Source organism: Grampus griseus (assembly GCF_964374135.1).
Source record: "Grampus griseus genome assembly, chromosome: 3".
NCBI lineage: Eukaryota > Metazoa > Chordata > Mammalia > Artiodactyla > Delphinidae > Grampus > Grampus griseus.
In genome coordinates this window covers 69,123,334-69,148,555 of record NC_139019.1, presented here as the reverse complement: position 1 = coordinate 69,148,555, position 25,222 = coordinate 69,123,334, and the positions used below count along the sequence as shown (strand labels likewise).

At 35.2% G+C, this 25,222-nt stretch overlaps 1 protein-coding gene across 1 annotated transcript in view; it reads right to left on the bottom strand.

Moving 5' to 3' along the window:
• RASA1 (RAS p21 protein activator 1) overlaps positions 1-25,222 on the bottom strand; it is a 109,542-nt gene that overhangs the window by 8,051 nt on the left and 76,269 nt on the right. Inside the window, exons 12-21 of the mRNA XM_082650661.1 lie at positions 14,082-14,169; positions 11,949-12,026; positions 10,039-10,196; positions 9,448-9,524; positions 7,939-8,111; positions 7,246-7,405; positions 5,985-6,127; positions 4,416-4,531; positions 3,578-3,664; positions 1,041-1,108 (exon numbers count right to left, since the gene is read on the bottom strand). Of these exons, the coding sequence (XP_082506787.1) occupies positions 1,041-1,108; positions 3,578-3,664; positions 4,416-4,531; positions 5,985-6,127; positions 7,246-7,405; positions 7,939-8,111; positions 9,448-9,524; positions 10,039-10,196; positions 11,949-12,026; positions 14,082-14,169 (1,148 nt within the window). The remainder of the gene's footprint in view (positions 1-1,040; positions 1,109-3,577; positions 3,665-4,415; positions 4,532-5,984; positions 6,128-7,245; positions 7,406-7,938; positions 8,112-9,447; positions 9,525-10,038; positions 10,197-11,948; positions 12,027-14,081; positions 14,170-25,222) is intronic.

The window sequence follows — 25,222 nt, the reverse complement described above, 5'->3', positions numbered from 1 at the left end:
AGGTTAATCAGGAAGCACTGCCCTATATAGATAATAGGATGTAAATGAAAAATATTTGTCTCTATTAATTTTAAGCTCTGAAACATAATTATTTAACAGTAAAAACCTATAGATAGTCTATCTGGCTGCCTGATTTTAGACTGTATTCTTTTTATCTGAAGTTGCTAAACTATGAATAATATTGCCTAGTGGTTCAGAGTCTAACATTCAGATAAATAAATCTCTCCAAAAGAATTCTAAACCCTTAATTCTTCGTAGACCCATAGATTTAACCATTTTAGTAGCAATTGGAGATAACTACAGAGATATGATAGCTATAAAGGTAAGATACTCCAAAAAATTTTAAAAAATTTTGAGCTTCAAATTATCAAGACAAAAATACTTCAGATTCCTTCTGCTAATGATGGCTCATGATTACATTTGTAGTCACAAATATCATTCTTATCCTTTATTTGAAAAGTCTACAACATCTGAAAGTCAATCCATAATGGGCATTTGGGTAATAAGCAAAACTGAATCTGGTTTGTTGGAGTTTAAATGCCAATTAACATTATATAGGTGGTGACAAGAAATCTCTACTGGGAAATCTCAAAGGGCTACTTTCTTTATAAGTATTCACAGAGTACTATTGCAACTGCAGCTATAATTTTAAAATCCAACTTGCAATGGTAGTGACAGGGTCTAGCATGGGTTAAAAGCACACAGGAAGCTCTTTTTCCCAACTTGAAAAAGCCTATGTTGCAGGCTGGAAAAAATCATCATCATAAGAGTCTGAGACATAGGTAGGGATGGGAAAAAAATGATTTGTGTCTAATCATGCCATCTCAGGCTTCAAATATTAGATGGAAAGAAAGGTTAAGAAACAAAATGGAAAGAAAAGGTAAAGTACCAAAAGGAAGAAGAAAGGGGTGCTTTGGAATGTTTTATACCAAGTCTTATAATTGGATTAAAAAAAAAAAAGATTTAAAAGGAAAAATGAGTAACCTTACTAAAGAGTATGAAACTTTTTTAAATTTCAAAATTTATCAAAAGCTGATTACCTGAGATGATATTAAACATCCGTGGGTTCAGGATGGCAGGACAGATAAGTCGAAGAAAAACAAAACCACTGAATGGGAGGGAAATTTTGTTTTTTTAGAAAACTACAATATGTGTTACATTAAAATAATATATATATACAAAACTGTTAGTAGAACCATGAACTTTGAACTAATGTAGGGAAGACCAAATATGCAACTTTATGAAAATAATAAGCTAAAGTATCTTACTTTAAGAACATATATTTGCTGCTTAAACATTATTCACTTTTCTCAAATTTAGATTTTTAGATTTACTTTGGGAAGATTTAAGTTGTATCTGTAACATTTACTGTTTTGGCTACTATTTACTTATTCCAAGCTAGTAGTGCATTTTATACTTACTTTGAGGAAGGTGTGTCCTTAGGAACACTAAGAATTTCTGAAATACTGTAGGAGTACAAATAAACCCTTTTAATAGACACATAGTCCTGTAAGGTCCTAAAACATTCTCTAACTTCTCTTTCTTTCTTTAAACAGAACAGCTCAGTAAAGTCTGTTATAAATGAAGTTGGTTATACTGATTTTGTTGAGTTACATAAAAATTAATCCATTGTACTAGGGAAAAAGTGACTTCTTGATAAATGAAAATGTATACAAACAATGTTGAAAAGCTTTTAAGGCAATGAAGAAAAGGACATCAAGCTTTCTAAAGTTAAAAAAAAAGTTCTCAAATTACAAAATATTAATAGCAAAACCAAAAATTAGTATAAAAACACATGGCTTAATAACAGTTGTCATATATGATTTTACCTGCTAATCTTACTCTGGGAACAAAGTACAAAGTAAAACTACAAGTGTATATAGCTATTCCTAGTCTGCTCCCTTCTTCGGTTACTGGTAGAGTTTATGTTTTTGTGTAGATAATATTTCTCTAATTTCCTCTTAAGAGGAATCCACACTAATAATTGACCTCGCACCTGCCCTTGTAAAGACAAGCATTATTTCCAAGTTGATAAAATTCCTTTTAGAGATTAAAATAATTGACACAGTCTCTGTTCTCTATCAGAGTGAATAACCCAACTTCTCAGCATTTACCTCCCAATGATGTTGCTTGCTAATTTTGGGGAGTCTTAGAAAAATTAATGTGTTGCTTCTCAGATAGCATTTATTCTTAATATACAATTATTAAGTCTTTAGATTTCTTTATAGCAGGTAATTTATGAAGAATCTTGCACAAATTTTGCTTGAAAACATTTTGATATCTTTGTCTTTGGATCTGAAATATAGCCTAGCAACACCGAACCATAAAAGAATTTCAGTGTGCAAATCCACTTTCTGGGAATTTTTAGAGGTGATTTTAAATTTAAGAGGGATACTAGGTATCTACACATATATTTAAAAGCTTAACTAGGGATAGAAATCACCACCTTGGCCATAAATGCCCCTTAGAAGACCCTGTAGTATCAGATAATCCACATAGCAGAATTTCCAGCTATTTGCTTAACAAATATACTTGTTTGAAACTTACAAAAGTTTTCATTTACATCACACACAACTGTGCTGCAACATTATATGCTTGTAATACATGTCTATTCCTCTCAATCACTACTAAAGCCAAGAAATACAAATCTACAATTCTTAAACATTTATGTCATATCATTACTAACCAAGAGAGATTTTATCTGTAAAAAGAGTAGAAGGCTCTTTACAAGATTTAGGTTGGGGGCAGGATTAACACACATTTTCAAAACTAATTATATGATATTGGTGCCTTCAGTAGTTGCCCAATTTTTTTTTAATAGTGTATAACATGATGGGCAGCATATATTCTATATGATAAATTTTATTATTAGACCCCTGAATTCTCTGATGCTTTTGCACTAATTTCCTCCTGTCTTGAATGGGTTGGGGTGTGCTTAACAAAAGCATACAGGAGTGTTAAGGATATTAGATTGGGTCTTAGATGTTTTGCCTTTAGTTCTGCCTTAGCCACTAACTTTCTGTATAACCTTAAGCAAACAATTTAATCTCTACAGATCTGCTTCCTCATTGGAAAAGTTACGGAAATGACAACAAAGTCCTATATAAGCTACAAAATGCTATGACTTGACAAAGCAATTCCTCCTAATTACTGCACAATGAACACACTGTAACAGCTTCAAAACTAAGTAGACTCTGGTTGGAGATTAGCCCTGAGTCACAAACTGTTAACAAACCAATTAATTAATATCTAAATTGTACAATTATTGCTTTTCGTTCTCAGCACAAATCAACCAGTCTTTCTCTCCTCCCATCAGTGAATGTTGAGGTTTTTAGAAAATGCAAAAAGGTAGCTTGCTAGCTAAGTATCTCATAGTAACTTCAAAACAAAAACACAAAGTAAGTTAAAGTTTAGGAGCTATCTGAATTCAGAAAATATTCAACAGGACTCTGACATAAAAGTCAAAGAAAAAAGGTCTTGAAATTGTATACTGTATACTGTTAGTCTCCACATTTTCACAATTATCCATTTGACTCTCAGTGCAGGCTATATGATTTAACAAAACAGTAAGTCTTACCTAACAACTCTTGTTCTCATGGTGGTATTTGTAGGCCACTTGTACTGAACAGATTTCTGTAAACACCCATAAATATACCTCAGTGTCCTGCCAAAATAACACAACCATCTTAATACAGAAAGCACTTGAAAATACTGATCTCACTGCAGCCTAAAGCTTAATTTACGAAATCCATGACATTTTTAAATGCAACTGGCCATTTTCCCAAAAGAAGTTCTCTGTTACAAGTAGTGATATTTAGCAAAGGATAAGGAAAACTTTAAAAAGTTTGCATCATCAATTCATTTAACCAGTTCTTTACATTTACTTTGGAAGAAATCCTACCATTTTTAGATTACTTCTGTATTAAAGAAAAGTATGAAAAAGTACTGGAATGCAGATATAGAGGAACTAATGAGTACAGGTTCCAGGGAGACAGATTTTAATGTAAGTTAACTTCTACCTGAATAAGCGAGCTAACACCGGAAGCCGCTAAGCAGACACCGAGTAATTATCTCGTGTACATTTTGAGCAAGATGTTCAACTACATACTGGAGAGATACGTGTCTTTTATGACCTCCTCAAACCTGAGATAAGCTTCTATTCTTTCCCCAAGTTACTATATAAACCAGACATACTGGCCTGTATTTGTTTTATTTTAATGCAAATATTTCACTTTGGTTTCTTCAAGTCACTCTGTTTCCTTAAACACAATTCATCGTGTAAAGATTAAAAACCCTAACTTCTTCAGAGTATAATAACATCAGGACAGTGGAAAAGCTTACACATGTTTTAGAAATACAAATTTTTTAAAATGCAAATATACAATTTCTTGTCAAATTAAAATTTCACCACTTACGGTGGAAGTATTTCTGAAGCCATGAATATTTTCTCCACAAGCTCTGAAAGTATGTTCAATAGGTGTGCTAAATTAGTGTTCACATCTTCATTTTTTTCTAACTTTGATGGACTTAACTAAGAGAAGGAATAAATCAATATAAATGCATCTTGGCAATGATAAATGCAAATGAATCAAGGTAATCAAGCAGTTTTTTCAAGGTTCTCTATTTTTCCATTTTTCAAACTGTATTAGTCTTTTGGTGGTGGTGTGGGGCTAACTAGGGTTTGCTCTGTGGAACTCCTAATGGACTTGTTACCATTAATTCCCATCTACGCAACTGAAGAGCAATGATTATTCAACAGTTTTCAGTTGCTTTGGGTTAAATACCATTAATGAAGTTTTCTTTTATTCATTTACCACATTTTACCACAGATTTTTACAGGCACATAAAACTGTATTAGCCTTTATTTTAAATATAATATTCCCAACCAGAAGACAAAAAAATCCCAGCTTCAGTGGCCACATGCACAAATATACCAGAAGTATTTAATTGGAAAGAAAGATCACCGTATATTATTATAAAACCTATCTTAAATCTATTTATTTGAGGAAAAAAGCTGATTAAAATAGAAAGGTTTTTCTGAATGAGATAAGACTTCTAAATGACTAATAAAATACCAAATGCCTCAGAGGCAGCATCATGAACCCTTCTAAAAACTTTCCAGTAACTTCTAAAATCTAAGAATTCTTATCTAGAATTAATGGAGAGAATTTATCTATAGGAATCTAAATTCCCTAGCCTGGATTTAACGTCCAGAGACTTTCTGCAGACTTGCTGCATTTCTGTATCCTTTACACTTATTAGACCAACTATGGTGTTAACTCCAGGTTTCCAACACTAAATTATCCATTTCTTCCTCTTAAGTTAATTAGTAAAAATTGACAACTTGGTGCAGAATTAACATTTTGAGTGTTCCCAGTATACATTATCAAAAGCAGTTCCTTTATTTTGTATCAGACATAAAAGATATATTTAATATCCTCCTTCTATAGTTGCTCTGCCTTCAAAATAAAATGATGGAATAGCCATATACATGAGATTCTACTCCTTTTCTTAATGGTTTGTTATGAGTTTACACTGAAGCCTCAATAATCTAAAAGGATGTTTTTATTTGCTTTTGAGGGGGTTATCTTGTACCTCTGACCCTCCCACCACCACCCCCACTTCAAAAAAACCTTTGAGGAGAAACCTAGATGTTATTAGCAAGTGTCACATAGAACTTACACAACAGAAATCTCTAACAATAACTTCAATTTATGTTTGCACACTTTCTGAAAGTAGCATACACTTTTATCATTAGTACAGCAGGAGTACTTTCATGTATTTCTGGTGCAATTCGAGGTTTTTAATCTCCAAATAAAGTACATCTTTTTGAAAAGTCTGTTTTGCATAACATTTTTCTAAACGTATTACAAAAGGTATAACTGTTCTGATGAACAGTTTCAGACAGCTAATATATTTGCCTTGAAGTGCAGTTAGCTATAAAGCATTACCTATTAAAATATGCTCTTTGCTGCAATACTCACCTCGCAAGACTGCTTGCTTTCCATTATCTTTAAGATACAGTCTTTCAAAGCGTGATGAACAAATTGTGTAGCAGTGGCTTTCATATACTGCTCCATCAAGGTACTCGCAAGTGTTGTAGCTCGAAATAGGGTAGTGGCTTCATCTACATAAATATATATATATTAAAAAATTATCTGTAAAGGACTGTACTAATGTGAATCAAATTGGAAAATAAATGAATTCATTTTTTCCTCAAATAATTATAGCTCTTTATGTTTATTTGCATGTAGCATTTAATATTGATTATAATGACATCCTATATTCCTATAAACTTAACTCTTCAAAAGACTTTCTATTCCTTCACTTCATTAGATCATAAACAGGAGAAAGAATTAACACTGCCATATTATATGAACAAAGGTTCTGGATGGTTATATGACTTATCTAAGACTAAAGAGCCAAATAGTGACAAAACTAGGACCAGAATCCACCTTTGCTGTCCACTGAGCCCGCGCTTTAAAAAATCTGAGTTAATTTACAAACAAGAATGTCACTTAAAACCCCCGTATAAATTAACTTATTTGCCTAAAATATGGCTATTCATGACTTTTAATAAAATCCTAAAAAAAACACAAATATTGCCAGAAAAGACAATCTCAGTGTAAAATATGTACCACCACTTTATCTTTCCTGACAAATCTATATATTTTTATATTTTCTATGATCAGAAGGAAATAGTTTTAGATTTTACAGTTTATTTGGGGAACCTAGAAGCAAGTACTGTTATTGAGTCAAAGGGCTGGTTTGAAATGGGTTACGCTGACATATTTATAAGCTGTTACAAACTACTGTGGGTCCAGCTAAATTGCCTGGAAACTACCTACCTATAGAAGGCAGAAATAAAATGCAGCTAACACCCAACTTCTGTGCAATGAATTTATAAGCAAAAAACAAACAAGAGAACATGGTAAGCATACCAAACTATTCTTAATAACCAAGCAGTATGAGCTATTGATCTGGACACGGAAGTCACTTTCTTACGGCTTCTAATTTGCCATGACAGAAAGTTGTATTAGAGATAATACCCCCCCCCATATTAGCCAGCCTAAGAATCAGACATGACATTCCAACTGTAATTTTTAATGAATGAAAAACTAAGTAACTTTGTAAAATGATTTAACTATTTAATATGTTCTAAGATAGAGTACATATATACTTGATATATAAAATCTAATCATTAACCAGTTTTTAAAAGTATCACGTAACACATCCATACTGTACCTTCCATGCTTATTTCTCTGTCATTTAGTGTACATAACAACAACGATTCAAGCCTTTCATGAAGAAAAATCCTCAGTAGGATGCTAGCCAGTAGTGTTCGGTCCTGTCCACATACATGTGATAAAGCATAGACTACGTGAAGCTCCTTTTGCAGTATAAGCTAAAAATGACATCAAGAAAGATTGTTGAAAGTACACAGCATTAAGCATTCTCAGTAACATTAACAGGAAATACGTTCTTCTGTATGTATACATTTAGGAATATGTTCTACTGAACAAATTTATTAAAAACAATGAGTTTGTAACCTACATATTTATAGTCTCTTCAAAGCAATGTCATACTGTTGCAAGGCTTTTCAACCTTCTCTGCCTGTCACTGTGCCACTAAACTATGAAATTACTATATTTAACTCAATGGGTATGGTGGGAAGCAGCACATAGCACAGGGAGATCAGCTCGGTGCTTTGTGACCACCTAGAGGGGTGGGATAGGGAGGATGGGAGGGAGGGAGACGCAAGAGGGAGGAGATATGGGGATATATGTGTGCGTGTGGCTGATTCACTTTGTTGTACGGTAGAGACTAACACAGCATTGTGGAGCAATTACACTCCAGTAGGGATGCTGGGGGGAAAAAAAGTTAATTATTTTTCTTAATGCCTTTAAAAATAATTGGACTGGTAAGTAACTTTAATACCTCTTTAAATTCGCTGTACTCTTCTTCTGGCATGATTTTTTCCATAGAATATCGTGCTCGGACGCGCAGGGATCCTGGCTCAATACCTTTCAATGGTATATGGGAGCTGAGCAAAAACCATTCATCTGTGGCATGCCCTTTCTGCAGCCGGCTCAACTGGCAGCGCATAAATACTGTGACAGAAAAATATCAAATGATTACTGTCTAAAAAGATGACACTGTAATTAGTCACACAAATTTTCCTAATGTTCTATCTTATCTATAGTGTTAAATGCTTTTTATTAAAGGATTTTTCAGTAAGATCATAAATTTAATACTAAATGCTTATTACTTCATTCATTTACTGAATGCCTACTATGTGCCAGACTCTCTGATAGGCAGGGATGTAGCATACAGACATGATAAAGATACAGTCTCTGACTTGCATGGAGGTAACAGTCTAGCCAAGGAGGCAAGAAATCAATTATGATACCCCATGCTAAGCGCTGTAAAGTGGTGTATGCTAATGAAGTACAGAGAAATAATGTCTAATTCATTCTGTGGAGGTTAAACATCCATTCCAAACAGGTACCCCCTTAAGCTGACTTGTAACAGGATCTGGAAGTGTAGCTAAGTAGAAACAGAAAAGAAGAGTGTGTGTGCAGTCTGAACAGAAGGTATGGTGGATGGTTTTAAAAATCCATGGACAATTTAAGAGCTATAAGAAAGCTGGTGTAGCTGGAGAGAAGGATATACAAAAGATTCCACAGTGAAAGTAAGAGTGGGGAGGAGTGGATCAGGAAAGAGCCTTTCTTCTGTATCATTGCTAGGGGGTTAGATTTTTATCTTAAAAATAATGGGGGACCACTAAAAATGTTAAGCATTTTAATAGTAGTACAGAAATTACAGAATAAATATATTTATAGTGAAAAATTCAGGCTTTGATTCTGTTAACACATATCACTTTTTTTTCCCCCTAAGCCTGATTTTTAAGAAGGTATTTAAGGATTAACCTAATTCACTCTGGTGTGAATTGCTAAATCCCATTGCCACCTGTTTCAGAAACATACTGGGAAAAGTTGTACTGCTGAGAACCAGTACTGACTACCAGAAGTGAGCAGTGTAATCTAGTTTAAAGAAAAAAATTTAACAGAGTGCTTTTTTTCATTTACATGCAAAGTATAGGAAAGTAGGAGAAACTTAAAAAGTAGGAAGAAGGGATAAGGAAGCACCACAGAAAGATGACCACTGTTACTGTTTTCTTTTTCCTCCTATACGTTGTGGAGGGAGGGTGAGCAGATCCTACTTTAATCCTAAGGGCTTAAGTTTACAGTATATACAATTTAGCCTTTTTGGTCTCTTTCTTTTTTAGATACAGCAATCAATACTTGTAGAAGTATAAAAAGAAGCTATCTCAAGTTACACTGCTTACACACCTTTTTAATTTCCATTTTAGACTATACTTCATTATGAATTTCCAAAGTATATAAAACATGCTTTTTCACTTTAGAAATTTCTGTGTCAACTTACAGATATCAGGATCTTTGCTTTTCTTCGTTTTATTGCTAAGAGTTATTTCAAATCTGTTGATGTCAGGAGGAAGATCACTAAAGCAGCAAGGAGAAAAAGAATTAAGAAAATGTCCTGGCATAAAACTATCTAATTCCTTTATTAGTATTGAATAAACCCCCTATTTCTGCTGCTAACCCAGCTGAAAGTGCTAGATTTAAAAGTAGATTCAAAACATGTTTTATTATTTGGTACCCAGGAATACAGACAAGCAAATTACACTTTCCCTACTGTCTAACTTTAACTTCCTGGAGTAAATCCTGGAAACCCTTGTAAACATTTTGTCTGTGTATGTTAGTAAATGTTTTTGGATTCATCAGTAATGGTAATTCATATTAATAACTGGGTGAAAAACCAAGGACATAGCACTTTACTAGTAAAAGTGAACAAATACAATAGAATAAAAAAAAGTGTGTATTATTAAAATGCCTGAGCTTGGCACCGTGTTCTAATTGATTTAGATACAGAGTTAAAAAAAAAAATTAAAAAAAGGAAAGAAAATGCATTACAGCAAAAGAAAATCATCTAATGTAATGATAAAATAAGACTTACTCAAAGACAAACTCTTCTGACCATACAGGGTTTTGCCCTTCCCTTGCATGAGTTTTTGCTACCTGGACACTATTCAGGTAGATGTTACAATATGGATTAGTAAAATGTTTTACTGGGAGTTTATGGGCTTCTTCAATATGTAGAACAAGACTGCTGACCTAAAGAAAACACAGAAATCGTTACCCCAGATTTCAAGAATTATGCATTAGGTTTCAAAGGCAATTATTATAAAAACCCAAAATAGTGACTTATTTTCCCCTTTTTTCAGAAAACATGACCTTCAGTTATATTTTCCCTTTTAATAAATTCTTCCCACTTAAAAAAAAATACAATTGTATTTTACAAGTTATTCCTCCAATTACATTCCTGCAAAAATAATGAAATACACCTTTTCTGCTATAAAACAATGGTTCAGAGAAAATGAAGTTGAGAAGAGGATTCTTTTTTTTTTTTTTTGAGGATTCTTTATTAATTTAAGTAAATAACTCTTACCACCCAAATCAAAATCTAACATGCTATATAATGCTCATCTGGAAGATTTTCTTTCTATACAGAGTTCCACAGCTAGAAAATATTTTTAAAATATTGATTCTACCTTCTCATTTTACAGAAAAGGATACAGATCCAAAGAAGTGAAGTTATTTTTCAGTTTTGATGCAAAACTTAAACCATCTATCTTCTAGTGTCAGGTTCTCTTTCCCTCTTGCCACGTACTACTTGTGTGGCCTTGCACAAGTCAGTTTCTATGAGCCCCAGCTTCCTCAGATATAAAATTAGGATAAAGTCTACACTGCAAGTTGTTGTGAAGATTAGAAATGATATGTATAAAAGCACAAGCAGAGTACCTGGCACATAAAAAGGGCTCAAGACATTGTTAGCTATTATATCATTATGATTATATACTATTATACCTACAAATAATAATTTCATGCCTGAAATTTCTCACAAGATACAATCTACAAAAATTGAATCTGATTTTCCATAGCTTTCAAAATGTTAAAACATGCTTTGAGAACACAGTGATTATGCATATAATTAAATGTCCCTGGGGAAAGTATCAGACTTCTGGTTACAGGGAATAAAACTTTCAGTCATCTAAATAATAACCATTTATCCACTTCCAATAGAACAGTATGTTAAATTCACCAAGCTTATTGGAAATTCCCATAAGTAAAACAAGAGTCACTTTAGTAAATACTGTACAAAAAAGAAACTTTCCTCAAAACTCCAAGAATATTAAATTTACCTAACTTTTTCCAATTATCTGGGGATAACTAAAAGAAAAAAGCAAAGAAATGGAGGATATAAAGTTGAGTTTACATACATAGAACGAAAGAGAAAGCCTAGCTTAACTCTCCATAAATGAACATGCAGGCATGTGAAGGTTTCAAATAAGACAGGATACTACCCATAAGTTATGTAATAGGTTTCAAAAGCAATTACTATAAAATGAAAAACCCTAAAGTTTACCAGGATTAGTACTTTCAGTCAGATGATTTTTTCAGTAAGTACCTTTCTGACACAGGCCAAAATAATTTTTTGAAGAAGAAAAATAATAATAATAGGGCCGAACAGAATAGTTTCTGTTGTTGTTGGCTTGGTATTGTTACTTTAAGTGGAAGAAAAAAAGTCCTTGATATGTATTCAAAAGATGGCATTATGGGCTAAGTATCCAGCAAGTATATAAAGAATATTCTCTTTCATAAAGAAGTAACTATTTCTCCTGCTGCTGAAGCAAGTGGGAGCATGGCTTTAAAATGCCTGACAAGATTCACCTCTCAAGAATTCTAAAGTGTTTGAAATGTTGCCCAAAATAGGTCATAGAGAAATAAAAATAAAGAGCAAACTGATAAAGCAAAATACAATCACAAATTTGTGACAATCACAAATCAAAGAAAATCAAGTTTCACCTGACGCAGGCGTTTATTAGCTGTCCCTGGACTACTTTTCCGTAGATTGCAAAATGCCTGCAGACCTTTCATCCAGTCCTACAAAAAATAACAGCATTTCAAAGAAATATAGTATACAATAGTTTATGCAGTTTCCAATCAACAGTTTGGGTTTTTTCCCCAAATTCAATAGTTCCTTCCTTCTCTAGACTGCCATTTCTAAACTCAGAGTATCCTGTGCTTTAAATACATCGGTGCTCCAACAAAATAAAACAGTGACCAAAACAATTATAATTCTGTAAAATATTGATTGTATTATCATAGCATCTCTATATTAATCTTAAGTACCAATGAGTGATAATTTATTAGTCAGAAAATAAATTTACATATATTTAAGCAGTTAAACTTGAGGGACCCTAAAGCAGAACTGAACTTGATACATTTTGTGAAAGGAAGGCTGACTGCAAAACCAGTTGATAATGTGATGACTGATTTGATGACAAACATTCTAATCTTTACCTTAGACCATGATATAGGTAGAAATGTATAAGGGGGTCTGGGTGATTTATAAGCCTTTTAAATATAATATATTTAAAACAATATTTCAGCCTAATATTAAGTTGCAGCTATATTCTAAAATGTTTAATGATCTAGTACTCTGGAGAAAGGAGAGAACAATTTTAGGTTTACCAAAAATAAATCTAAATATTTTATTTGGCATACATGTTTCTAGAAAGCTCTGTACTACTGTTTCACTCAATTAGGTCTTTAGTTTGTTGGCTATTTCAATGAATCTGAACTCTGTCAGTGTTTAGAGAACGTCTTTTAATGGAGCAAACTTAAGACTAAATCAATTACCGTAGCTTTCAGAAAGAGAAGACAATAACCAGAGATACCACAGGCCACCAAAGTAATAAAAAACTGGGATGATCAGTGGTATTTTTGAACTTTAAGGGATATATGGAAACAGAATATGGAAAGAGTATAGATAAATCCAATAAGATAATGTTATATTTATGTGAGGCATGCAAAACACATTGAAATGTCATCCAGGTATGTAAGTTAAACACATCTTTAGAAAGAACGTGATAAAATAACTGGAAGATAGGATACTCAAGTTTAAGTTTCTTTTCTAACTCAATATCTAACATTAAAAAAAAAAGTCAAACAGCAAAATACTATGAGCCCTATTTTTGCAAATTAGGGCTACATACCCACAAAACAAGGTTTTATGTGTATTATAAGTTAATAATGAGTATTCAATTGAGATATTTTTCCATGATGGAAAAATGATATTCAATTATAAGCCATAAAACACAATGGCTCATTCATCAAATTTATTCTACACCCTAAGATATTTTCATAATTTATGAGTCAGGGGCCCATGCCAGGATCCAGAGTTTTAGGAGCATTTGCCTCATATCCAGGGTTGGCAAATTATCTTCTTTTTTTTCAACAAAGTCACTTTCTTTCACCTCTAAACTACCTTCGGGTTCCTTCCATAGAGTATAAGCAGAAGAAATATAGCCATATTTCTACAAAATACCTTTAAACACCCCAGAAATATTATGGTTCAAAGAAATCAAAGTACTTTTAAAAGGAGATTTTTAAAAAAAGTTTCTTCACAGCATTACTTAAAACTTAATAAAAGTTTTAATAAGGGCATTGCACATGGATCAATGGCTAGTGCTGAAAGTAAACATTATATCTAGACTTAGAGAAAAACAGAAAATTCCTCAAAATTTTTTCCTTGTGATGACTGAATTTCTATTTTTAGACACAGTTCAACCAGTGAATAACAACAATGCTTATTAGCAAAACTAACTGGCTTACCTTTTTGACTGTACTTAGAATATAACCTTTTTGCAGAGGATTTTCAATGAACATTCTCAGTTGGACTCAACATCATAGCCCATTTAAAGGTCAATTTAAAATGGAGTTTTCCTAATAACCCTACACTGTGTTTTTCTGCATTTCTTTCAAAAAAAATTTTTTTACACATGAAAGCTTCTCATTCCTTAAAATAAAACATAATTAGATTTCAGGCATCCTTTTTATCACATTATCTTAAAATGCAACAGCTTTCTATTCCAGTTAAAAAAGAAAACAAGAGCTGAATAAAGTTGACAGTAGTTGAAAAACCAGTTAACTTACCTCTGCTTGTTCTGGAGTTTCTCCTGCAAAGTAGAAGATGTAATGTTCTTCACTAAAGTGCTGAACCACTATCTGAAAACAGTTTGGCCTTTAAAATACAAACAAAGTTATTAGGAAGTTTAACATACCAACTTTACACTAACTTAAGAAAAAAAATCACAATTATGTAATTTATATAAACTTAACAAAATTCTTAATTTAGAGAAATAATAATCCATTGTACTAGATTACTAAAAAGAAAATGTCAGCTGCATATATTTTAGAAAGCTTTTTGTCTGCACTATTGAAATTTTATCAAACTATCAAAGTTTAAAAATATTTCACAGTACTGTGTAGATTAATTTTAAAAGGCATTAGAAATAGAAAAGTTACAATAAAATTGAAGCAGGAGTGCTAGAATTGCATATAGCTAATTTAAAGACTTTAAAGCAAATAAAATATTACTAAACTCAGTGCTTCAGGATGATATATAATATACATTTATATGTACTGGGAAAAGACTAGACATGTTCTTTAGGCCTAAAATGTTCTTAATGGTTATCTCTCAGTAGATTGTGGGTGATTTTAATGTTCTTTATAATTTTACCTATTTTCAAATTTTTTTTTACAACTGGCTGTTTTTCCTCATTCCATTTTAATGGAAACATCAGCTTATTCTGAGGATCAAATGACCTAACAGTGGTGTGCAATAAATATTAGTTCTTATCTTCCTATAGTATGCAGTGTGGTATAATTCATTTGACATGTAAGTACAATATTAGATAGTAGCTTATATCTTTTTTGAAGATGTGCTGCCTTTCCAACTAGATTTGAAAATGTTTATAAAATGTTTAATAAGGGCCTTCAAGTTTTTGAAATTCAATAAATATTATTTCTATTTCTTGCTTTAACCAAAGAGTATATCTTACACTTCAGTGTTAGAAGGTCATAGCAAAGTATCCAGAGTACAAGCTTAACATTTATTAAAGATAAAACCATCTCTTCAATGCTTTGAGAATACCATAAAACAATGGAATATGTCAACTGAAAACTTCTGATTCTGAAAGTGGTTTGTACCAGACTAACCCTCCTGGCAGGATAAAATATAAACCAAACAAAACACAACTGTTTGAAGTCACTGGAGAACAAGCAGCTCAGACTGAAGGGACCAAGATCATAGTGAGGTGAGACTGACATTCTCCACAGCTTTTCTTTTCAAGGTGTTTGCCAATTCCTAAACCGTGTAGGGCAGGACTCTGGGGCAATAAGCAGAAAACAGCATCTAAGAGGCTAAAAAGCTAACAAAGCACATTCAGTTTCACAGTGCTGGGAGAGACAAATGAGTTCAGGGCCTTTAAAAGAGAAAGCTTTCAGTTGAGACCCCTGAAGAGCTATGCCTTCAGAATAAGAGCAAACCAGAAGCAGTATAGCCTTCACCGATACCTCCAATTGATTCCTGAGGGGATCAATATGAACTAACCCTACTCTAACTTATCTGGCAAAAGAACAGTCCTTTCTGGAGACAATAACATTATCCATAGCTTCCACAGTTTTTCATACACTGTATCCACTATTCAGTCAAACATAAGTAGACATTACAGGAATCAGGATCAAATGACTGAAAAGCCAAAAGAAAAACAGACAAAGACCTACATATGATCCAGATATTGAGGACAGATACAACTTTCAACTATCTGTAATTAAAGTGCTTAAAAAAAATAACAAAATAGAGAATTCTGCCACATAACTAGATATTTAGAACAAGTGTTCTAACAATTTAGAACACAAATTCTAAAGTGGCAAAAGTAATAAATAAAATTAAGACCTCAACAAACACATTTAACTACAGAAGAATAGATTTGTGAGCTGAAGGCAAATCAGAAGAAAACATCCAGCCTGAGGCACAGAGAGGAAAAAAATTATAAGAAACATAGAAAACCGTTTAATAGACACATGGGACATAGTAAAAGGAATATAACATGTAACATGAGTCCCAGAAGATTAAAGAGAATGTGGCAGTAGAACTGTTTAAAGGGATACTAATGAAGAATTTTCCAAAACTGACAACAGACATCAGGTCTCAGATTGAAGAAGCTCTACAAACATTAAGATACATTTAAAAAATATATATTTTTACAGTAGGCATATTTGGTTTAACTTTTGAAAATCTAAGGAAAGGAAAAATCTCAAAGCTTTCAGAGAAAGATGAAATACAGTACATCGTGAAGGAAAAAAGATACATTATCTCTAAAAGAGAAACAGAATGACAAAATGTTGAAAAGTAGAAAATCTTTAAAATGCTGAAAGAAAGTAATTACCAACCTAAAATTTAATATTCATCCTAAACATAGATAAAACAATAAATACTGCCACAGTAAAAGATTCAGCCTAAGAAAAGATACAGGTATGAAATTCCCACATAAATATTCACTACAGTAATAACTCTGTATGATTCAATGTCTTCAAACTGTGCTTCTGAAATCGTTTATATTTAAAGTAAAGCAGGGAGGAGCTTCAAGATGGCAGAAGAGTAAGACATGGAGATCACCTTCCTCCTCACAAATACATCAGAAATACATCTACATGTGGAACAACTCCTACAGAACACCTACTGAACGCTGGCAGAGACCTCAGACTTCCCAAAAGGTAAAAAACTCCCCAAGTACCTGAGTAGGGCCAAAGCAAAAAGAAAAAACAGACAAAAGAATAGGGACAGGACCTGCACCAGTGGGAGGGAGCTGTAAAGAAGCAAAGCAAAGGTTTCCACACACTAGGAGCCCCTTCGCGGGCAGAGACTGCGGGTGGCGGAGGGGGGAGCCACGGAGGAGAGCGCAGCAACAGGGGTGCGGAGGGCAAGGCGGAGAGATTCCCGCACAGAGGATCGGTGCTGACCAGCACTCACCAGCCCCCGAAGCTTGTCTGCTCACCCACCGGGATGGGCAGGGGCTGGGAGCTGAGTCTCGGGCTTCGGTTGGATCGCAGGGAGAGGACTGGGGTTGGCTGCGTGAACACAGCCTGAAGGGGGCTACTGCACCACACCTAGCCGGGAGGGAATCCGGGAAAAAGTCTGGAGCTGCCGAAAAGGCAAGAGACTTTTTCTTGCCTCTTTGTTTCCTGCTGCGCGAGGAGAGGGGATTAAGAGCACCACTTAAAGGAGCTCCAGAGATGGGCATGAGCCGCGGCTAACAGCGTGGACCCCAGAGACGGGCATGAGACATTAAGGCTGCTGATGCAGCCACCAAGAAGCCTGTGTGCAAGCACAGTCCACTATTCACACCTCCCCTCCCAGAAGCCTGTACAGCCAGCCACTGCCAGGGTCCCGTGATCCAGGGACAACTTCCCTGGGAGAACACATGGCACACCTCAGGCTGGTGCAGCGTCATGCTGGCCTCCGCCGCCACAGGCTCACCCCGAACTCCATACCCCTCCCTTGCCATGGCCTGAGTTAGCTAGAGCCTCCAAATGAGGTGCTTCTTTAACCCCGTCCCGTCTGAGCGAAGAACAGATGCCCTCAGGCAACCTACACGCAGAGGCGGGGCCAAACCCAAAGCTGAACCCCAGGACTGTGCCAACAAAGAAAAGAAAGGGAAATCTCTCCCAGCATCCTCAGAAGCAGCGGATTAAATCTCCACAATCAACTTGATGTACCCTGCATCTGTGGAATACATGAATAGACAACGAATCATCCCAAATTGAGGAGGTGGACTTTGGGAGCAATGATATATATATTTTTTTCCCTTTTTCTTTTTTTGTGAGAGTGTATGTGTAGCTTCTGTGTGTGATTTTGTCTGTATAGATTTGCTTTTACCATTTGTCCTAGGGTTCTGTCTGGTATTTTTTGTTGTTGTTACAGTTTTTAGTGCTTGTTATCATTGATGAATTTGTTTTGGTTGCTCTCTTCTTTTTTTCTTTTAATTACTTTAAAAAAAATTTTAATTATTTTTTATTTATTTTAATAACTATTTTATCTTCTTCTTTCTTTCTTTTTTATCTCCCTTTTATTCTCAGCCATGTGGATGACAGGCTCTTGGTGCTCCAGCCAGGCGTCAGGGCTGTGCCGCTGAGGTGGGAGAGCCAAGTTCAGGACGTTGGTCCATAATATCAAACGGTGAAAATCTCCCAGAGATCTCCATCTCAACGCCAAGACCCACCTCCACTCAATGACGAGCAAGCACCAGTGCTGGACACCCTATGCCAAACAACTAGCAAGACATAAACACAACCCTACCCAATAGCACAGACCTGCCGAAAATCACAAGGCCACAGACGCCGCAAAACACACCACCAGACGTGGACCTGCCCATCAGAAAGACAAGATCCAGCCTCATCCACCAGAACACAGGCACTAGTCCCCTCCACCAGGAAGCCTACACAACCCACTGAACCAACCTTAGCCACTGGGGACAGACACTAAAAACAACGTGAACTACGAACCTGCAGCCTGCGAAAAGGAGACCCGAAACACAGTAAGTTAATAAGCAAAATGAGAAGACAGAGAAACACACAGCAGATGAAGGAGCAAGGTAAAAACCCACCAGACCTAACAAATGAAGAGGAAACAGGCAGTCTACCTGAATAAGAACTCAGAATAATGATAGTAAAGATGATCCAAAATCTTGGAAACAGAATGGATAATACAAGAAACGCTTAACAAGAACCTAGAAGAACTAACGAGCAAACAAACAGTGATCAACAACACAATAAATGAAATTAAAAATTCTCTAGAAGGGATCAATAGCAGAGTAACTGAAGCAGAAAAACGGATAAGTGACCTGGAAGATAAAATAGTGGAAATAACTACTGCAGAGCAGAATAAAGAAAAAAGAATTAAGGACAGTCTCAGAGACCTCTGGGGCACCATTAAATGCATCAACATTCGAATTATAGGGGTCCCAGAAGAAAAGGAAAAGAAAGGGACTAAGAAAATATTTGAAGAGATTATAGTTGAAAACTTCCCTAATATGGGAAAGGAAATAGTTAATCAAGTCCAGGAAGCACAGAGAGTCCCATAAAGGATAAATCAAAGGAGAAACACGCCAAGACACATATTAATCAAACTATCAAAAATTAAATACAAAGAAAAAATATTAAAAACAGCAAGGGGAAAACAACAAATAACACACAAGGGAATCACCATAAGGTTAACAGCTGATCTTTCAGCAGAAACTCTGCAAGCCAGAAGGGACTGGCAGGACATATTTAAAATGATGAACGGGAAAAACCTACAACCAAGATTACTTCTACCCAGGAAGGATCTCATTCAGATTTAATGGAGAAATTAAAACCTTTACAGACAAGCAAAAGCTGACAGAGTTCAGCACCACCAAACCAGCTTTACAACAAATGCTAAAAGATCTTCTCTAGGCAAGAAACACAAGAGAAGGAAAAGACCTACAATAACAGACCCAAAACAATCAAGAAAATGGTAATAGGAACATACATATTGATAATTACCTTAAATGTAAATGGATTAAATGCTCCAACCAAAAGACATAGACTGGCTGAATGGATACAAAAACAAGACCTGTATATATGCTGTCTACAAGAGACCCACTTCAGACCTAGGGACACATACAGACGGAAAGTGAGGGGATGGAAAAAGGTATTCCATGCAAATGGAAATCAAAAGAAAGCTGGAGTAGCAATTCTCATATCAGAGAAAATAGACTTTAAAATAAAGACTATTAGAAGAGACAAAGAAGGAAACTACATAATGATCAAGGGATTAATCCATGAAGAAGACATAACAATGGTAAATATTTATGCACCCAACATAGGAGCACCTCAACATAAGGCAAATACTAACAGCCATAAAAGGCAAAATTGACAGTAACACAATCATAGTAGGGGACTTTCACACCCCACTTTCACCAATGGACAGATCATCCAAAATGAAAATAAATAAGAACACACAAGCTTTAAATGATACATTAAACAAGATGGACTTAAGTGATATTTATAGGACATTCCATTCAAAAACAACAGAATACACATTCTTCTCAAGTGCTCATGGAACACTCTCCAGGATAGATCATATCTTGGGTCACAAATCAAGCCTTGGTAAATTTAAGAAAATTGAAATTGTATCAAGTATCTTTTCCGACCAAGACACTATGAGACTAGATATCAATTACAGGAAAAAAATCTGTAAAAAATAGAAACACATGGAGGCTAAACAATACACTACTTAATAACCAAGAGATCACTGAAGAAATCAAAGAGGAAATCAAAAAATATCTAGAAACAAATGACAATGAAAACACGATGACCCAAAACCTATGGGATGCAGCAAAAGCAGTTCTAAGAGGGAAGTTTATAGCAATACAATTCTACCTTAAGAAACAAGAAACATCTCAAGTAAACAACCTAACCTTACACTGACAGCAATTAGAAAAAGAAGAACAAAAAAACCCCAAAGTTAGCAGAAGGAAAGACATCATAAAGATCAGATATATAAATAAATGAAAAAGAAAGAAAGGAAACTATAGCAAAGATCAATAAAACTAAAATCTGGTTCTTTGAGAAGATAAACAAAATTGCAAAACCATTAGCCAGACTCATCAAGAAAAAAAGGGAGAAGACTCAAATCAATAGAATTAGAAATGAAAAAGGAGAAGTAACAACTGACACTGCAGAAATACAAAGGATCATGAGAGATTACTACAAGCAATTATATGGCAATAAAATGGACAACCTGAAAGAAATGAACAAATTCTTAGAAATGCACAACCTTCCGAGACTGAACCAGGAAGAAATAGAAAATATGAGCAGACCAATCACAAGCACTGAAATTGAAGCTGTGGTTAAAAATCTTCCAACAAATAAAAGCCCAGGACCAGATGGCTTCACTGGCGAATTCTATCAAACATTTAGAGAAGAGCTAACACCTATCCTTCTCAAACTCTTCCAAAATATAGCAGAGGGAGGAACACTCCCAAACTCATTCTACGAGGTCACCATCACCCTGATACCAAAACCAGACAAAGAAGTCACAAAGAAAGAAAACTATAGGCCAAAATCACTGATAAACATAGATGCAAAAATCCTCAACAAAATACTACCAAACAGAATCCAACAGCACATTAAAAGGATCATACACCATGATAAAGTGGGGTTTATCCCAGGAATGCAAGGATTCTTCAATATCTGCAAATCAATCAATGTGATACACCATATTAACAAATTGAAGGAGAAAAACCATATGGTCATCTCAATAGATGCAGAGAAAGCTTTCGACAAAATTCAACACCCATTTATGATAAAAACCCTCCAAAAGTAGGCATAGAGGGAACTTACCTCAATGTAATAAAGGCCATATATGACAAACCAACAGCCAACATCGTCCTCAATGGTGAAAAACTGAAACCATTTCCAGTAAGATCAGGAACAAGACAAGGTTGCCCACTCTCACCACTATTATTCAACATAGTTTTGGAAGTTTTAGCCACAGCAATTAGAGAAGAAAAAGAAATAAAAGGATTCCAAATCGGAAAAGAAAAAGTAAAGCTGTCACTGTTTGCAGATGACATGATACTACATATAGAGAATCCTAAAGATGCCACCAGAAAACTACTAGAGCTAATCAATGAATTTGGTAAAGTTGCAGGATACAAATTTATGCACAGAAATCTCTGGCATTCCTATACACTAATGATGAAAAATCTGAAAGTGAAATTAAGAAAACACTCCCATTTACCACTGCAACAAAAAGAATAAAATATCTAGGAATAAACCTACCTAAGGAGACAAAAGCCCTGTATGCAGAAAATTATAAGACACTGATGAAAGAAATTAAAGATGATACAAATAGATGGAGAGATATACCATGTTCTTGGATTGGAAGAATCAACATTGTGAAAATTACTACCCAAAGCAATCTACAGATTGAATGCAATCCCTGTCAAACTACCACTGGCATTTTTTACAGAACTAGAACAAAAAATCTCACAATTTGTGTGGAAACACAAAAGGCCCCAAATAGCCAAAGCAATCTTCAGAAAGAAAAACGGAGCTGGAGGAATCAGGCTCCCTGGCTTCAGACTATACTACAAAGCTACAGTAATCAAGACAGTATGATACTGGCACAAAAACAGAAATATGGATCAATGGAACAGGATGGAAAGCCCAGAGGTAAACCCACGCACATATGGTCACCTTATTGTTTTGTGTTTTGTTTTTGTTTTGGCGGTACGTGGGCCTCTCACCATTGTGGCCTCTCCCACTGCGGAGCACAGGCTCCGGACGTGCAGGCTCAGCAGCCATGGCTCACGGGCCCAGCCGCTCTGGCATGTGGGATCTTCCCGGACCGGGGCACGAACCCGTGTCCCCTGCATCGGCAGGTGGACTCTCAACCACTGCGCCACCAGGGAAGCCCAGTCACCTTATTTTTGATAAAGGTGGCAAGAATATACAATGGAGAAAAGACAGCCTCTTCAATAAGTGGTTCTGGGAAAACTGGACAGCTATATGTAAAATAATGATATTAGAACCCTCCCTAACACCATACACAAAAATAAACTCAAAATGGATTAAAGACCTAAATGTAAGGCTAGACACTATTTAACTCTTAGAGGAAAACATAGGCAGAACACTTCATGACATAAATCACAGCAAGATCCTTTTTGACCCACCTCCTAGAGAAATGGAAATAAAAACAAAAATAAACAAATGGGACCTAATGAAACTTCAAAGCTTTTGCACAGCATAGGAACCCAGAAACAAGACGAAAAGACAACCCTCAGAATGGGAGAAAATATTTGCAAATGAAGCAACTGACAAAGGATTAATCTCCAACATTTACAAGCAGCTCATGCAGCTCAATATCAAAAAAACAAAGAACCCAATCCAAAAATGGGCAGAAGACCTAAATAGACATTTCTCCAAAGAAGATATACAGATTGCCAACAAACACATGAAAGAATGCTCAACATCATTAATCGTTAGAGAAATGCAAATCAAAACTACAATGAGATATCGTTTCACACTGGTCAGAGTGGCCATCATCAAAACATCTACAAACAATAAGTGCTGGAGAGGCTGTGGAGAAAAGGGAACCCTTTTGCACTGTTGGTGGGAATGTAAATTGATACAGCCACTATGGAGAACAGTATGGATGTTCCTTAAAAAACTAAAAATAGAACTACCATACGACCCAGCAATCCTACTACTGGGCATATACCGTGAGAAAACCATAATTCAAAAAGAGTCATGTACCACAGTGTTCACTGCAGCTGTGTTTACTATAGCCAGGACATGGAAGCAACCTACGTGTCCATCAACAGATTAATGGATAAAAAAGATGTGGCACATACATACAATGGAATATTACTCAGCCACAAAAAGAAACAAAACTGAGTTATTTGTAGTGAGGTGGATGGACCTAGAGTCTGTCATACAGAGTGAAGTTAAGTCAGAAAGAGAAAAACAAATACCATATGCTAACACATATATATGGAATCTAAGAAGAAAACAAAAAATGGTCATGAAGAACCTAGGGGCAAGATGGGAATAAAGACGCAGACCTACTAGAGAATGGACTTGAGGATGTGGGGAGGGGGAAGGGTAAGCTGGGACAAAGTGAGAGAGTGGCATGGACATATATATACTACCAAATGTAAAACAGCTAGTGAGAAGCAGCCGCATAGCACAGGGAAATCATCTGGGTGCTTTGTGACCACCTAGGGGGGTGGGATAGGGAGGGTGGGAGGGAGGGAGACGCAAGAGGGAAGAGATATGGAGATATATGTATATGTATAACTGAATCACTTTGTTATAAAGCAGAAACTAATACACCACTGTAAAGCACTTATACTCCAACAAAGTTGTTAAAAAAAAAAAAGGTAAAGCAGTATTGAAAGTCAGAAGTTTAATACAAAGAGATAGAATGCTTAGAGACCTGTTAATAATACTGAAAATAAGCTGGAAAAATTGTAGAGCTGTGCAACTAAAGTGCCGGGAAAAACAGCCGAACGAGCAGTGCTGTCCAGTGTTCCACAGGCTAGGCGTGCATACCAGTCATCTCTACTGGTGAGGGCTGCCATTAACTTTCACATTAGACTTCATGAACTAAATGCTCAAGGTCAGTCAGTGTATTGGGTTCTATGCTTACACAAAGCGAGAAATATTCAATGACTGCTATCTATTTGATAACACAACAAACAGTGTATTCTCGGGATTTTCAATAGTTACTGGAATACACAATAGTGTATTCTCAGGATTTTCAATAGTTCACTTCTCCTTTCTCTGGTACTGTTTGCCACCTCACTATCATGAAGGAAGCAGCTTTGTGAGAAGAATCCAGTACACACAAAGTAAGGCAGAGTAGAAAGATTGAAAAGCCAGAGGTCTGATCCAACTACATCTAAAGGCCAAGCTTCCCATACTGTAAAGGGAGGGGAAAAGAATCCTATGAAATCCTACCTTGCCCAAACTTTTTTTGCTTTTTTTTGGGGGGGGGGGAACAGCTGTTTTTAGGAGATATTAAGAAGGGTTTGAGAGAAAAAAAGGGAGAGTATCAAGGTCCAATGAATTCATGAAATACTGCATATTATACTCCCCTCTTGGTGATTCACAATACAAACACTGGCTAAAACTCCAGAATGCCCCTCTGTAAGGAAAATTATTTGTTCAATTCAGCATTTCCCAAACCTATCTGACCATTTAAAAAATGAACTGTTAAAATCACTAATGTGATCTCCTAAACACAGTTTGGAAAAAAAGATATGACAAGCTTTTATGCTCCACAGGTACTTCTCTTGAAGCCTTCCCACTTAAATAGGATAAACTAGGGTTGCCTAGTAGAAATGCCATCCTGCAGCATAAGTTGTTAAAAAAATTTGTTTTAATTGCCTGCGTTTTATTCATCATAGCAATAGGCAATAAAAGTGCTAAATATATCTAAAAACACTCTAGAATGGATTATTGATAATTCTGATGGTGAAATACAAAGAAAGGCCCTTATTACAAAAAACTAGATGTAATCAAGAGCTGAATTTGCCTTGTGCTGTTCAGGATTTACCTTTAGTTTATACGATTATTTTTTTAAAAACTCTAACATTAAGAAAAAATGTTTTTATTTCAAATCTGAAATACTCCTCTTTCCTATTGAAATAATTGTTTTTATACTATAGTTGTCTCTCAATGTCAAGTTTCTTAGGAATCAA